The sequence below is a fragment of the Heloderma suspectum genome, chromosome 10 (genome assembly GCF_057233095.1).
Source record: "Heloderma suspectum isolate Gila_16-S chromosome 10, 16-S_ref, whole genome shotgun sequence".
Lineage (NCBI taxonomy): Eukaryota > Metazoa > Chordata > Lepidosauria > Squamata > Helodermatidae > Heloderma > Heloderma suspectum.
In genome coordinates, this window is record NC_139467.1 from 40,826,377 (window position 1) to 40,843,301 (window position 16,925).

A 16,925-nucleotide genomic window follows, 5' to 3' on the forward strand; every position below is an offset into this window, starting at 1 on the left:
TAAAGGGAAGTTGAGCTGCAGAAAACTAGAGCAGGCAGTCGTGAAAACAAGATAGAACTAATATTTTGAGCAAGATGCAGACACTTTTAAAATAAATGAGGCCTTCACTTTGGAAGGAGAGAAGTGCTACAATAAATCTGTCATTTTATAAAGTAAAACGTAGTGTCCCTTGTTGAAAGAACATAAGCTGTGGGAAGCTGCTCTTTCTAGCAGTTGCAAATGCAGACTTTTCTGCTGATCTGCCAGCAACCGAGGATACAAATTAACTGCTAAGTCACGGTTACCACTGACTATGCAGATGGGTGTCCAAGCACTTATTTAGAACTTCTTTGGCAGGCTTTGAGATTCCAATTCTTCCCTTTCTCCTAAGCATAGAGCACGCCCTCTTTTGCTCCTCCAGACCAGATTTGTAAAGACTGTTATGCTCTGAGGTTAATCAGACCAAAATGAAATGATTGCAAGAATATCCCACCTGGCACCCGATGTGATACCATTGAGGGTTCTTGCTTCTATTCCAGTGCATGCAGGAGATGGGAAATGGCAAAGCAAATCGCCTATATGAAGCTTACCTTCCGGAGAACTTCAGGAGACCTCAGATGGACCAGTATCCTTCCTCTGCCTCTTTTCTGCAAGAGACTATGGAGGCTTTTCATATTGATGCTACACCTTTGTTGTGGGAAGGCCTTCCAGCTAATCTCTGCATGAGTGCTCTCAAAGGGATCAGAATGGAGTGTGTGACCTTTTTCAGAATCTTTATGATGGTTTGTTTGGAAAATGAGGCCTCAGAAGATCAAACTGGTGGAGGAGTTACTGGTCACAACAAAGCAGGCAGTTGTAAATCCACAGAGGTGGGGGTGACTGGATGTAGTTTTTCTCATGTTATAACCAAGGCACTTGAATTTTGCACTAGTAGAACAGATGGTGAAACTTCAATGTTGGTGCTCCTCCTTCTCAGTGCTGTGACCGTGTCTCAGGCCTGTCTGCACTGAAATCCTAGGCAGGCTTACTTGTATGTAAGTCCCATTGGCCATCGTGGAACTTATATTTGAGTAAACCTACACAGGGTCAGACCAACGTTTATGCCTCATGCATATCCCCACCTTTTCATCCTCATGTGCTGCTCCTCTTCCCTTAAATACCCCATGTCTTCCCCCCTCTATGCAATCACTAGCTTTGTTCCCTCACTCACTCCTCTGCGTTCTGCTATGGTGTTCCAGCCATACAGGGCAATCTCTTCTTTATTTTATTTATTATGTTTCTACACCAACTATTAGCTGAAGCTGTTCTCTTCTCCCCTTCCCCCATATCAAGCTACTTCCCTTCAGTGGTGCCGCCAGAGTAGGAACTTGGGGTAGAAGCCCAGGGCCCTACCTAGCAGGAGGACCCCAAATGCTGTAGGGCTGGCTTACCACATGTTGAAGTGAAGTAATACACATAACCATCTAACAAGAGCCCCACCCCACCCACCCTGGAGTGAGACCATTAAGTCCAGAGCCAAAAACGTAACAGCACCGCTGCTTCCCTTTCTTTTAAAACCCACTCCTTCAAAGCCTCTTCTGAGTGTCTGCAGCATGTAGGGACAGCTAGACTGGTGGGGATGAGGGAGAGGGCCTTCTCTGTGGTGGCCCCCACTCTGTGGAACTCCCTCCCTAGGGAACTCTGCCATGCCCCCTGTTTAATGAGCTTCCGCTGCAAATTGAAAACGTGATTGTTCAGGCAGGCATTTGGGGTGGGTTAGGGTATTTTTAGAAATATGATGTTTTTACTGTAGAATTTTATTGTTTTAAACTGTTCTATTATACACTCTGTACATCGCCCAGAGTGGCTGGGTGACCAGCCAGATGGGCGATTAAGAAATTTAATAAATAAACAAATAATACATCCAGCACAAATTGTGGTAGCAGCAGTGGCTTCACATTGAGCCTGGGCCAACCTGTGGCACTCTTGGAGGGCCTGACTGTGGCACAGAGCGGGGGTGGAGGACATGTAGCCCTCCAGATGTTGTTGGACAGTATGTTCCCCATCCCTGGCATAGACCGAGAGCCATGTTCTTAATGGCCTGGCCTTCAACCTGCTGTCTGGCAAGGAGATCGGAGACAAAACCGCCATGGAGCTGGATTGGTGCTCTTCGCGTGGGCTATACGTGTACTGTAGCACACATTAGAATGGCGCAATCACCTCCTCCTTTGGATTCATCCAGCCAGCATTGCTGTAGTGTCTTGATCCAAGATCTTTGCCCATCCTTTCTCTACCCTTGTAACAAGGGCCAAATTTGCTGTGGTCCAATTACTCCTCAGGCTGTAGTTTGCTGCTGCCGCCTGCCAGCATTATGCACAAACGGTCCACCCTTGGCTTCTTCATCCTTAACCTGCTTCCGTGCAGAGCGGTGGAGGGCTTTATCAGGGACAAATATGAAAAGAAGAAGTACATGGACAGAAGTCTCGACGTCAACATGCTGCGGGTTGGTCTTAAATGCGTGAGAATGTTTGCTGCTCTATGAATGTGTGGTCTCCGTTAAATGCACCTAGCTCAGTCCTGTCCATTCTGACCGGCAGCAGCTGTCTGAGGCAGCCTTCCCCAACCTGATGCAGTCCAGATTGTGTTCGACTACAACTCCCAGCATCCCCCAACCAGCTATGCATAGTCCAGTCTTTTCTGACTAGCAGCAACTGTCTAAGGCATATCTGGCTAGGGGATTCTGGGCACTGTAGTCCAACACATCTTAGGGCCAAGCGTATGGTGTGGTTCACATGTGGCTTGTTTTGGTCCAGGCTGAGTTCACAGGCCTTTCTTGCTGCTCAGTCAGCATTTATTCTGCCATCTCGATGGCCTTGTTAGGCCCCTTCCAACCCTACTATTCTATGACTATTCTATGATCATTGTGTTTGGCAACAGGTGTAGTAAGTGTGAGATGATGTATACCATGATGGAGTGATTGCAAGATGGCTTCACCAGGCCCAGATGTGTTCAGTCCACACACTAACCACATTCATTGATTATACGAATTGGCCTGTAGGATGCATGGCTTGAGGGTTGGCAAAAGGTGATGTTGGAAGTGACAGTGGAACCAGTGACCTAGAGAGGCGGTGGGCTCTCCCGCACTGGAAGCATTCAAGACGAGGCTGGACGGCTGTCTGTCAGGGATGCTGTGACTTGGATTCCTGCACTGAGCAGGGGGTTGGACTCGATGGCCCTGTAGGCCCCTTCCAACCCTACTATTCCATGATTCTATGAACACAACTGGAGGGTGCCAGGTTGGGTAAGGCTAGTCTAAGGCCTCAGGCATAAAGATGTCTTTCCCAGCTCTGCTACCAGAAAGAAAAGCCTGGGATTTAATCTGGGTCCATCCTTCATGTGAGCACTAGGCCTCCCTCCAAATTGTAATGCTCTAGCTTGGACTAATTCAGTACTGTAAAACAACCAGACCATTCATGGGTTGGGCTTTGGGAAGAATGTTCACCTCTGGGACTGCCCTTCAATGGCAGGAAAGACTAGAATTCCATCGCCCTGCCCTGCCCTGCCCACCCCACCCCCCAGCATCTGTACACCACCAGCATTTCAGCTGAGATTGTCTCTGCTGGAGGCTGCTATCTCAGTCAGTACACAGTCACCTACAGTCTGAACCTTTTGCATTTGCTCAGTAGCCAGGTGTGGTAGCTACGCTGCACTCAATTCTCTGGGAGCTGAATAGAATATACTCCAATTTATCTTCCAGCTCTGCATTAAACAGCTTGGGAACCAAGAATCATAGAACCATAGGGTTGGAAGGGGCCTACAAGACCATCGAGTCCAACCCCCTGCTCGATGCAAGAAGCCTGATTCCCAGGCGGTCTCCCATCCAAGTACTAACTAGGGCTGGCCCTGCTTAGCTTACAAGATCAGATGAGATCAGGTGCATCCAGCCCTTTGCTCATCATGCTTTGCTCCTGGTGGGGCTGGGGTGGTGCTTGGGGGGGGTGCCTTTCACTTACACATTCCCTGTGACTGCATGCTAATGGATGTTTGTGACTATCCTGGAGAGGAAATTGTTATGTTCAACTAGTTTCCTTGCCCTCTCACCACTTAGTTTTATTGTATGCACAGAGAGAAAAGGATGACAAATGGAAAAAGGAGGCAGCCTCTGAAAAAAAACTGGAACCAATTATTTTTGAGAAAGTGAAAATGGTAAGACAATCCTCCCGACTGCTGTTTGTGGCTTCTCCTAAACTTCTGATAGGTGGGTGTTGGCAGGGGAGTTGCATCAGGGTGATGGACAAATTAGGATTACATGCCCTTGTGTGTTTGTTTGTTGTTTTGTTTAGTTGGGACTGGGGTACCGGGGTAAATCCTATTTTATGTACACAGTGGCATGCATTTATTTAGATTTGTATCCAACCTTTCAACTGGAGCCTTCAGAGCAGCTCTTGGAACATTAATGAAACACAAAGGATACATTAAAAGCTATAAATTCGATACAAAAGAAGTCAAGCTGGAGCATGGTAGAGCCTGGTGTTGTCTTCACCCTCCTCCCTGCTGCTCCTGGATTCCTTCCCCTGTAGAATAGTTGGGTAAATGATAATTGGGCCAAATCGTCCAAGTTTACCAGCCTCTGTTCAAGCCATCTTTGTAGACTGGTCTTCAATTCAACTCAGTGAAGCCCATATCCTTGGTGAGCTGGCGGAACAACTGCCCCACTGGCACATGTAAAAACTACACTTCTGGATCAGTCTGTGATGGTCTGAGTGTAAGCCTTAGGAGTCCAATCCCTGCCCCAGACATCACTGGGGCGGCTCACTTAGAGCTGCTGCTGGACCATCCTGGGTGGGGCTGCATCGGCTTCCCTCACATGCGCTCCCTCTTGCTTAGCCAAGAAAAACAGCTCAGTATGTCATCGTGCATAGCCCAGTGGTGCTTGGAGCTGGCAAGCAGTGTTAGTGATGTGAAACCCCAAAGGCTCTTGCATCACAGGAGGGAGGAAAACCATGCAGCACCATTCAGATTCTAGCCTAGTCCTCTTCTCTAATGTGTTGGTTTTCTACATGCAGTGAGTTCTTATTAACACATGGGAGCATTTAATTATGTCCGGGGTCTCCAACATGGTGCCCACAGACACTGCTCTTGGCACCCATCAGGCTCCCTGCCTCTCCTGATTTTTTTTTTTTAGTTCAAAATAATGGTTTTGTGTCTTGGAACTCAAACCCAAAATCTGCCTTACGCTTAGGTTCTTGGGCAAGTTACTTTTCTTTTAGTCTCACCAGTTTGCCTTCTGGGAAATGAGTGTTTTGTGGGCCATGTCTTTCATAGCAGCCATTTTATGAATGGACATGCTCCACCCCATGACACTCAAAACTCCAAATGTGCCCAACCAGACCAAAAGGTTGGGAACTCCTGGATTATGTGTTCACACCCCCAAGTCTAAACCTGTGTAGTCTGGGAGTTCTGTACTGCATGACTGATAAATATTTGTAGTTTATCTTGGAGACAGCAGGGCCCAGCAGGCATGTTTAGCTCCCTAAATGACTGGATTGGGATCTAGAACATGATTGAGAATCCTTTACATATACGTGGGCATTTCTTGACAAACCAATTGACATGGAAAAAGTTTGCTAAGGGCAAGAAGCTGGGAAAACTCAGTTGATGCATTACAGCAACTTCAGGCCTTGCCTTTGATATTTTTGTGGCTTTTACTCCATTCAGCCTCAGAAGAAAGATGACTCTCAAACAAGGAAAAGCCCTTCCAGATCTTCTGAGCCTGTCATGGACTTGCTGGGGCTTGGTAAGAGTGTATTTCAAGGGGATCTTTCTGTCCAAATACTTCTAGTGTCTCTGTGTGTTCTGCACAAGACACTGTAAGTGCTGAGCAAATGTTACATAGCAGTAATAGGGTTCCTCTGTCCATTATTTGGGCAGATAACTACTTGCCCTATAGAAAAGGGAACAGAGGAGACCTTATATGATTTCACTGCCTGCTAGCACTTCATCTAAGTCAGTGGTTTTTGAAATGTATTCTCTTGAAGCATGGGCTTCCTCCAGGAGGAGAACAGCAATGGCAGGCAAGCGTTCCTTGAAAGACAGCTTGTGCCTCATACTACCAGCCTTCTCCTACCATGTGAGATGCAGGGAAGAGTGTGGTGTGCAGCATCATGCTCTCAAGCTTATCCAGGAGGACTGTGAGGCCTAACAGCACTCTTGCATGTGTCCCAGAATCGCTTGCAGTGCTCTAGATTTCCCTGGCAGACATACAGGGGTTTCTCAACTAGCCAGGTCACTGTGGAATGGCTTCCCTGGACACAGCAGTCTTGAAAATCACTGACATAGGTATTCAGCTCCTATTTCTGCACTAGGTTAGATGGTAGGGAAGCCAGACTGCCAGTGCAAGGCGCAGAACTTGTTCAGAAGGTGTTTTCCACAGTCGGTCCCACTGGATATCAAGTAACAATCCCAAAACAAACGTATTTGTAAAACTCTTACTGCTGCAAGTTGCAGAGCTCAGTTTTATAACCTAACCTGTTGTGATCACTCATGAAACTTAAAAGAATCAAGGCGTTACGTTCGGGAACGAAACCTGAAAATGTGTCTCGCTTCCCCTTTCAACAGGAAGTCACCATTCAGAGTTGTGTTTTGTCACATAAGCTGACCAATAACATCAAATAAACGCAAGCGTGTTCAAAAAAATGGCCAATTTGATCCAGACTAAAGACAATAGATCAAGTTACAGGAAGCCAGATTCCAGCTGAACATCAGGAAAAACTTCCTGACTGTTAGAGCAATACGACAATGGAACTGATGATCTAGGGAGGTGGTGGGCTCTCCCACACTGGAGGCATTCAAGACAAGGCTGGACAGCCATCTGTCAGGGATGCTCTGACCTGGATTCCTGCATTGAGCAGGGGGTTGGACTCGATGGCCTTGTAGGACACTTCCAACCCTATGATTCTATGATCAAGGGCTCAACTTGTGATTCACAGCTTTGCAATACTTCCATTTCTCTCCAAGACCTAATTCAGGCCTCTGTTACACTGGAGCAGGAATAGCCTATAGAGCAGGGGTGGGGAAACTGTGGCCCTTCAGATAGTGTTGGACTGCAGCTTCCATCAGCCCTAGCCAGCATAGTCAGTGGGGAGGGATGATGGGAGTTGCAGTCAAACAACACCTGCAAGGACACACTTTCTCCATCCCTGCTATGGAGGCTGTGGAAGATTCCAGAGCAGACACGTACTCAGTAGTGTACCTGAATAGAAAGGAGTGTTCAGGTTCCCTCAGGTGAGCACATTTCTGACAGGTTGGCTAATCTGCAGCATGGATACCAGAAGTGGCACAAGCAGGAGGATTCTGTGGCATGCCTGAACAGGATCAGGGGTGAGGGCACGGGATGATCTCTGAAGTGCTTCTGCCTGCCTGCCTGCCTGCCTGTCCCCCCCCCCGCTCAGTAGACTAGAGACAAAACCATTCCAAGGGACATGGGATTGTAGCATGTGCTAGAGTGGTACTAGAGTGGTACTTCAGACTTTACCAGTGGCCATCACTGATGTAGGAAATGCATTCCTGCATATCCTATGTGAACAGCACAAAACCATGTATGTTTAGTTTTGCAGTGCTTTGAGTTTTATCTTGTATTTTATGTCACTTTTTATTTTTGCAGTGTTATGTTCTATTTTGTATTTAAATACTTACATTTGTTGTAAACAGCCCAGAGAATTTTGTGATAGGGTAGCCTACAAATGTCTTAAACAAATGTACATAAATAAAACAGCAGCTACTGGAAGGCACATCTTCTCTTTATCTAGGAGCCATCACTTGGCACATGGCAAAAGGTCCCAGGTTCAGTCCTTGGTATCTCCTGTTAAAACAGGGATAGGGAACGTGTGGCCCTCTAGAAGTTGTTGGACTGCAACTCCCATCAGCCCCAGCCAGCATAATGGATGGAGATGATGGGAGTTCAGTCCAATAACATCTAGAAGGCCATACGTTCCCCATCCCTGTGTTAAAAGGGACTCCAGTAGAGTACCTGTTTCTGCCTGTGATCTGTGAGGCATCGCTTGGGCTGATTTGGTGTAGGGCAGCCTTGAGGATGAAAATTAGATACACATCCTGTTGTTTGTTCCCTTCTGCTCACACGGTTCTATCTGCCACTGACACTTAGAGCCGTGTGTGTGTGTGTTTTGATGCTTATCATATTTAAAGAACAGCAAAGCAAAACTGCAGGCCATGCTTGGATTTCTCGTTATCTGGGCTGCGGTGGTTCATCTCTCTGAACCAGTTCCTTAATGAGGTTAAGGAAGTAGCTGCAGATGTTGTTCTCTTGCATGCTGGCTCTCTCCTCCCCCACTCCCTTTCTCAGATTTGCAGCATGTACTTTGCCCTTGCAGATGAACTGCCCAAGAGTTGTTCCCTAGAGGAGCCGCAGAAGCAAATCCTTTGGGGTGTTTGAATGCTGTCTTTACTTTGTAGCACTAATTCCTAGGTTGAATCCCCTCTGAGCTGCAACCCAGCGCTACAGCAAGCATATAGTCTCTGCTGCAGCTGACAGATCAGTAAAATGCAAAACACAGCTGGGTTTAGACAACATTGTGGGCCGAAGTAGCATCCAGCGCAGGCCACTACGGGTTAGGACAGCCGCTGGTGACCAGTCTAGGGCAGAGCTTCAGCTGTTCCCTGGTTGAAACTGAAAATTCCAGGCTGTCTTTTTCAAGGGAGAAGGGGGACTGTGCTGGGGGGCACAAGTAACAGCAGGAATGTTCCGGGCAGTTTCCCCATTTATGCTGAAGCTGTGCTTGTGCCACAGTCCTGCTCAGAATATAATATCAGCTGCAAAACTCAACTTCTTAAGAATCTTTCCTTTCACACAGAAACTACAAGTACATTTCTAGCTCATTTCTAGTGCTTGTGGTACCAGGTTACCCTTTTAAGTATGTGTGCAGTGCCAGGTGAAATATCAGAAGCCGGAGGAGTGACTGAAAAAGAATTCCTGTGGTCGGGCTCATGGGACTTCAGTGCTTGGTATGACTCCTTGTCCTCCCCATGAGTAACACAGGCCAAATAGAGAACACCTCCTAATTTCCAGAATTTCTATACAGCTTGAAGGATTTGAGTTACCTTGGTGCAGAAATTCGGACTCTTAAGAGCAGAGTGCACACAGCCCTGTATGTTGCTTGGGGCCAAAAGGCACCAAAGAGGGGTGGTTCAACTAGAGATTTTGCTGCTGTCCAGATTTTGGCTGCAGGCCACCAGTTGATTTTTACTGGATTTAGACCGTCCAATATGATTTGGCTATTTAGGATCTGTTAGCTGCTCCTTGCTGCTGCTCCCCTAACATCGTCCCCCCCCCCGCCTTCTCTTCCAGATGTTCCTGTCTCAACTGCCCTCCCCAATGGCAGATCCAGTAGCTGCTTAGAGAAGGACTTGGACCTGTTCGACTCTATGGGCTCTGACAGGAAGGTGAGCAAAGTGCAATCATACATGTGCAGAAAAGGAAGATTCATGTTGATGGGTTTATGCATCAGGTCCAGGTTATCTGAAAGACTGTATTCTCCCCTATGAGCCTGCTCATGCCCTGAGATCATCAGGGGAGGCCCTTCTTGCAGTCCTGCCACCATCACAGGCTCACCTGATGGGAATGTGGGAGGAGGCCTTCTCGGTGGCTGCCCCAAGGCTCCGGAACTCCCTTCCCAGAGAGGCAAGAGTGACACCCGCCTTGGTATGTTCTCTCAGGCAGGCAAAAGCTTTTTTGTTCCGGCAGGCCTTTGGGGATAGAGAGTCTGGACCTGTGAGAATATGATGGACTGGTACTATTGTTTATATTGTTGCTGGTTTTTTTAAATAATAAAATTTTATACAATTTTAATATCATTGATTTAATTATATTTTAACTTTTGTACATTTCTATTTATATGTTTTAACTGTACAAGTTTTTAAAGTTGTAAAGCCGCCTTGAGTCCCAGTATTGGGGAAAAGGCAGGCTGATGATGATGATGATGATGATGGTGATGATGACAAGGATGATGATGATGACGATGATGGTGATGGTGATGATGATGATGACGATGATGGTGGTGATGATGGTGATGATGACGATGATGATGGTGATGATGATGGTGGTGATGATGATGGTGGTGATGATGGTGGTGATGATGACGATGATGATGACAATGATGATGATGATGATGGTGGTGATGATGATGATGATGACGACGATGATGATGACGATGATGGTGGTGATGATGGTGGTGATGACGATGATGATGACGATGACGACGATGATGACGATGATGACGATGTACACTTGCAGCCTGATCCTAATGTGTACACTCAGTAAGCCTCACTGATGTCAGTGGGGTTTGCTTGTTTCTATACTTATCTCCAAATCCAAATTCATTTATTACAGTCCATGACCAGGTTTAAAATACAAAACATACTCTCTATATACATAGAGATACACATACACACAGAGAGAGCAGTACACCATCAGTGCTAGACAAATCAAGAACATCTTGGCTGGGCTCCCAACTTAACTGCAACAGAAAATAACTTTACAACCTCTTCAGTAACAATGGGGAGGATGTTGACTAAACAATAATAGACATAGGGAGACCTCAGTCTGACTATCTCTGACTCAACATGGCAAAACATGTGGTCATCATTTCCATTAAAATCTGTTTCCTGTTCAGTACGGGAAGTAACCTTGAAGTTGCTTCATAGATGGTGTCTTACTCAGCTGAAATTGAGTTTTATGAACCCTTCTTTATCCCCTAATTGTTGGACATTACGCAGGTCCTTCTTTCACGTGGTGGCTTTGCCCCCATGTATCAGATTTCCGGTATCACATTTTTAATTAGATTTCTATTATTACTAAACTGCTAGTTCCCCAAACCCCAGTACTCCCACTCCTTTCCCAATTTATAGATACAAAATTATTACATAGGGAACTTAAAATTTTTCTTTTTAACAGCAGCTCAACTTACAATAGCGGGAGGGGGGGACATCTTCAGATTTTGCTTTAGAGATTTTGTGTAGTAGTGTATGGAAGTTTGCCCTGATGGAAAAGCTAACTCATAACTTAGGTATGGCAAAGGGGCATACTAATTGTGAGGCATATGCTGCTACTTGGCTTCCTTTTGTCACCCATGTATCTGAAATCTCTTAATAAAGACTAAAAAATAATATACATAAAGCACAAGGCAATTTAGATAATAAAGGCAAATCAGTTCTCTCCTAATATCCTGATATAAATTACAATGGTGTAAGACATACACTGCAGTCTCTAAAGTCTTCTGAGCCACCCGGTCACTAAGGTTGCAGTGAAAACCTGTTATTGACTCTCCTCTCTAACATGGCAGATGGGCTGTGCTTATCTGTCTGTGGTTGAAATCTCAGCCAAGTAGTCAGCAGGTAGCCCTCAGCAAACCTGCTCATTTTGGCCTCTGCTCCCAACTGCTATATGGGGGTGAGGCCCTGTCCTACATTGCAGAGCTGCTGTAAAGATTGTAAGTCAGTTTATACGCTACCTTGAATGCCTTTTGGTGGAAAATGAGATATAGCATCACGGATATTTATGTGAAACACTTTCAAGCATTTAAGAACAGTGCTGAATAAATTATTCCCCCACCCCATCACCACCTCCAGGAATAAACATGGTATATTCTCTCACCAGGTTGTTGGCTCAATGCCCACAGCTGGAAGTGCTGGATCTGTTCCTGAAAACCTGAATCTTTTCCCTGAGCCTGGAAGCAAGGGTGAAGAGGTGGGGAAGAAGCAACTCTCTAAGGATTCTATCCTCTCCTTGTATGGCTCCCAGACCCCACAAATACCTGCACAAGGTACTCAATGGGATGGGAAAGGGATAGGGAAAAGATCCAATGGTCAACGAAATCTCATGCTGCTTTTCATCCTTCCTCCACATCCCCCCCGCCCCCGCCAGCTTCTGAGATAGAGAAGTATTTGGGAATGTTTTTAACCAGTAGGGGATAAATTACATAATAAGCTAACTTGCTTTCTGGCTAAAAGACGTTTGTAATTAAAGTTGCATTGCTTGGAGCAGCTTCCAAACTTAGGAAATTGTGTGCATGTTCCAAATTAGTAGGTTGTCAATAAGACGTTTAAATTGCATAATTAAGGAAGTTTATGTATGCATCTTCCTGGTTGCATCAGTGTTCGCATCAGTGTTCTGATGCATTCTGTCAAGGTGCCGGGTGCTATGACAGGGAAGCAAACTGGCTGTCTCTCTGGATGATGGTGTGGATAGCATCCTGCTGCAGGTTTCTGTAATCCCGTTTTTATCCTGCCCTTCCTCCAAATAACTCGGTGTGGGTGGCATGTTTCCCCCTGCTGTTTTGTCCTTGCAACAATGTCCAAGGTAGATTAGGCTGACCATGATGAGCTTCATGGCTGAACAGGGATTTGAACCTGCGTCTCTCCAGTCCTAGTCTGACACTAACCACTATATCAGACTGGGTGCAAAGGGGCAGTTCTGCTCTTCTCTCCTCCACCCCCTTGCCCTCAGCTGCTTTGCTCTCCCTGCCCCCTGTCTCCGCCATTGCAAGCTATCACTCCAAACCCTCCCCAGCACCCACCTGGGTTGCAGTCAGGAATGTGGGAAGTGCGTCGCCCAGCTCTGTCCCTCGTCACCAGGTTAGATCCTAGTTGTGGGGGCAGGGGGAGAGAAGAAGTAATTGCCTCTTTCCCTCCCCCCTTCCAATTCTCAGCCTTGTTCCTTGGTTATATTCAGTGTGACACACGGAATTGGCTTTAATGGCTAGTTTGAAAAGCTGCCACCTTGGGGGTGTTGAGCAGAAAGGCCAAATAAAGACAGAGAAAGTGAAATAACCCAGATCACTTCTGTGCCTCCCTTCAGCACTAATCCCTCTCTAAAACTCCCTCCTCTAGGAGCTGTGTTCATAGCCTCAGCCCAGATGGGGTACCCTGCAGCGTACCCCAGTTTCCCTGGCATGGCACCACCCAGTGGCATGATGGGTGGCATGATGGCACCACCGGTTGGGGTGATGGCACAGCCAGGAGCAGCTGGCATGGTGACACCCATGGCAGTCCCAGCAGGTTACGTAGGAGGCATGCAGACAGCCGTCATCGGGGTACCCAATGGAATGATGGCAGCACAGCAGACCGGTTATGTGGCTGGAATGGCCCCCGTCCCTCCGCCTCCGTTTGGCGTGCAACCAGCTCAGCAGCTGCAGTGGAATATTGCTCAGGTATGAGGGGGCATGGGGGGAGGGTGCGGGCAAGCGTTGCTCCTGTATCCCAATAACACATTGCTAATGACACTTGAAACTCACGTGGGTGTGAGACAAAGCTCTCTTGCAGCCTTTGGAGAGAGACTCTCCAGCCCAGTGTGCACGTCATGGGAAGCCACCGTGGGCGAATCTTCCCATGGAGCTGCTTCTTACGGTGGCAGTGGCCACCATTTTGAATATTGGGGCATGGCGGACCTTCTTGTTATGCATGAACCTGGCAAGGGTGGGTTGTTGGGGTGGTGGACGAGCCACCCGCAACCCTAAAACAGTCCATGGGTTCTGGGTGGTTTGTCAGCCACCTCAGCAACTCACCCTTGCTGGGTTTGCATGTAACAAAAAAACGTGGCGGTGGGGGCTTGCATCGGTAACTTGGTGCCCACAGGCACAGCAACTCACGGTACTCGTAAGCCATGGTGGGCAGTGGTGATCATGTGAACCAGGTCTCTCTTTTTATAGAAAATGTAGAAGTTTACAATTTCTAATGTGTCCCTTTCCCAAAGAGTTGAAACTGGTAATCCTGATAACTGGAAGGAAAAACAGGAGAGCAAAGACCAGTGGAAAGAACTAAAATAGGCAGCAAGCTTTAGTCAGTAAATTTAGTTGACAAAGGGAAGCACGCTCCAGTCCCATCTATCAGCCAGGTGATGAAGGGCTGGTGTGTCTGTGTTTGTATAAATAAAATTAGTGTGTGTGTATTATTAGAATCTATTGTAAGCCACCTTGCGGATCATCTCTCATAAATCTAAATAAATAAAATTGCCCCCACTGATAGATCTATATTCTCAATGTGCAGGCTGCTTTCTGTGGCACAAGCTCTCAAAATGTCTTAAATAAATGGGTGAATCAATAGGAACTGCACATTTTAAGAAAATATATGGGGGGGGTGTGTCTCTTTGTTCTTAGGTTCAATTGTAAGATGAAATTAAAAATGAAATATTAAGAACAGATGGCCTTTCCTTTTCTCCCATTCAAAAGACACCTATATAGAGGTTTGGGTAATGTGCAGACATACCTAATTTTAACTGGTTCATATCTATGGAGAGCATGTAGTTCTGGGGTGGCCACCCAAACTGCCTGTGCAGTACTGTCAAGTAGAATATCTCCCAAGTTCAGTTTTTGCCTCAAAAGCAGTACATGGGGGCAGGCAGGGTGAAATCCCCTGATAAAAATGGTTTTGCTACAGCCTTTTGCAACTACCATTCCCTCCTCCCTCTTCTGCTGCTTTAGTGGCCATTTCTTTCCTCCTTGAGTGAAATCAGCCATCTTGGGAATCACGTACTATCACAACTGTGTGTGTTAATGCGGCTAAGAGCAAATGAAGCACATTAGGATAAGGTCAGTGTTTCCTGTAGTGATTACATGGGTGATATGGGTTAATCAGGACTCACTTTAAGAACCTTTTCATGACCACCACCACCACCCCGGTTGTGGGAGGTTGTTTTTTTTTGGGGGGGGGTACATTTTTACAAAACTTTTCATGGGCTCAGCATCACATGGCTCAAGAAAATGTGTTCTTGGAAGTTGCGACAGGACGTAAGCGAAGAGACAACTGCCACCTTGGATTCAAACAGGTAACATCAGGTTCTCTTAGTGCAGCCTTCCTCAATCTGGTGGCCTCCAGAGGTATCGGAGGGCAATTCCCATTATCCCCAGGCAGCCGTGCTGTGTTTAGCTCATGTTAGTTTCCAACATATAACGGGCAAGTATTTCTGAAATGAGGCATTTTTCCTAAGGATTGTGATATCCCTGTCAAATTTAAGAAATTGTGGTATCTCAAAGTGTCTGGCTGAGCACCGTCATGGTCACGCGTAGTTACGTATTGAATGCAGCTGCTGGCAAACCCAGAAAGCGAGAGCACTAAAGGTGTAATGGGGGTGTGGGCGGGGGATAGAAACTATTGATATCCGCTTCATAGCAGGGCAACTTGAGAAATGCATGTAGGACACCTGGCATCTTGACCAATTTCTTGCCTTCTCCCTCATTAGATGACACAGCAGATGGCTGGGATGAACTTCTATGGCACGAATGGGATGATAGGATATGGACAGTCAATGGGCAGAGGAGGGACTCAAGGAACCAACCAAACCCTCAGTTCCCAGGTGTGGAAATAGTGTGCTTGGATTTGGACCATTTCCTCCTTTTTTGCTTCTCTTCTCATTTGTTTGTTTTTGTTCCTGTATTAAAAGTTGCTCCCTGAGGTTAAGGTTTTAATTTCCTTTCTGGTGGTCCCGACCGGACCTTCCTTGTGTGGAACGGAGACCCCCTCTGCCACTTTCCCACCCCACATCCAAGGCACCAATACAGTTGGAGTCTTTGCCATCTTGGCTCACTAAAATATGCACGCTGGGGGGTGGGGCAGGGAGAATGTAAGGTGGGAGGTGGGCTTTCTGGCGGGATTTAGCCATAACAAGTAGGCTTGCCCTGGGACTTTGGAAAGCGTAGCCATGATGGCTGAGGTAACTCTGACTTCACATCTTTAGCCATGGCTAGACCTGAAGGAACTCTTGATATATATTTTTTTTAGCAATTGTACAGAAAATACTTAAAAGATGAGTTCTCATCTGACATTAGCTAGGTTTTCTTTCCTCCCTTCCCCCTCTTCTCCTTTTTTCTACTCACACATTCCATTTTTTTCTGTGGAGGTTTCCAGAATTAGTTCCATCTTTCATGAAATCTTCCCCTAGAGCTGGTGGGATTCCCACAAGGCTCTGGAGCACAAATTGCTCTATTCTAGAATTGCGGGGAGGTGGAGATTCCACCTTGTAGGAGCAACTGCTGCTTCTGTCTAACCTGTGGTGTTGACCTATTTAAACAAGCCTGCCTCCCCTCCCCTTCCCCCCCCCACCTTTTCTTTCTTTCACATTTGACTGACCTGTTGTTCAGGGGCCAAGATTCTGTGGCAAGTTTCCCCTTGCACTTTTTTGCACTTTTTTCTGTGTACTCCCCACACGCACACACACTTGCCAGTATGAAGGTTTTCGTGGCCGAGTACAAATCACGGGACCGGCACAGCCTGGCTCTCCTTTCTCCCTCCGCCACGTCACAGGGGACAAATATCCCACCTGCAGTTTTTGAAAGACTTTGTCAGCATACATAAAAGCCAGGCATCTACTGTCTTCTTCAACTTGTGTATATGTAAATTCCTTAATAAAAATATTGCAGTGAAACATTACCTTGCTTCTCTGTTAAATCATTGTGTTAGAGTGTGTGCATGTGTGACCCAAATGTATGAAGTGTTTATGCTGAATGACTTTACATTGTCTCTGCTAAGCAGCAGCTGTGGCAACTATCTGGTGCTTTGCATGGAGCATTACATATATGATTCTCCACCTACTGGGTAGAAGTCATGGAGTGGGGGTGCTTGGTACTGTAAGCTCCTGGGTCTTCCAGAACCGGTCTGTTCCCTTGAGGTCGTGGTGGCTGATCTAGAGAAGCAGAGCTATGTAGATTAGATCTCCAGTGGTGTGGTAGACTCTAATCCTATCCCCCATGCTAACAGCCCCTTTGCTATTGTGGAGAATGAGGGTCTCAGGCAGGAAGGCACCCTACCGAAGAAAAGGGAGACGTATAGATATGCGATATTTCTCAGTGATGAACTGGCATGCTGTTGTGCATCCAGGGAGTAGGAGGTCCTGGTAATGAGACATTTAATAATGAAGCATATAGAGGCATGCTGTGACTACGTGGTGACTTGCTTGCAAC

The 16,925-nt window shown here is 46.5% G+C and overlaps 1 protein-coding gene across 2 annotated transcripts in view; it reads left to right on the forward strand.

Moving 5' to 3' along the window:
* Window positions 1-16,395, forward strand: part of SMAP2 (small ArfGAP2) — a 46,120-nt gene extending 29,725 nt beyond the window's left edge. For both annotated transcript variants that reach the window (XM_084816029.1, XM_084816030.1), the window contains exons 3-10: window positions 519-604; window positions 2,383-2,461; window positions 4,084-4,164; window positions 5,677-5,755; window positions 9,323-9,417; window positions 11,630-11,795; window positions 12,862-13,181; window positions 15,209-16,395. In XM_084816029.1, coding sequence (XP_084672155.1) covers window positions 519-604; window positions 2,383-2,461; window positions 4,084-4,164; window positions 5,677-5,755; window positions 9,323-9,417; window positions 11,630-11,795; window positions 12,862-13,181; window positions 15,209-15,334 — 1,032 coding nt within the window. In that variant the 3' untranslated portion in view covers window positions 15,335-16,395. The remainder of the gene's footprint in view (window positions 1-518; window positions 605-2,382; window positions 2,462-4,083; window positions 4,165-5,676; window positions 5,756-9,322; window positions 9,418-11,629; window positions 11,796-12,861; window positions 13,182-15,208) is intronic.
* Window positions 16,396-16,925: the final 530 nt, after the last annotated feature.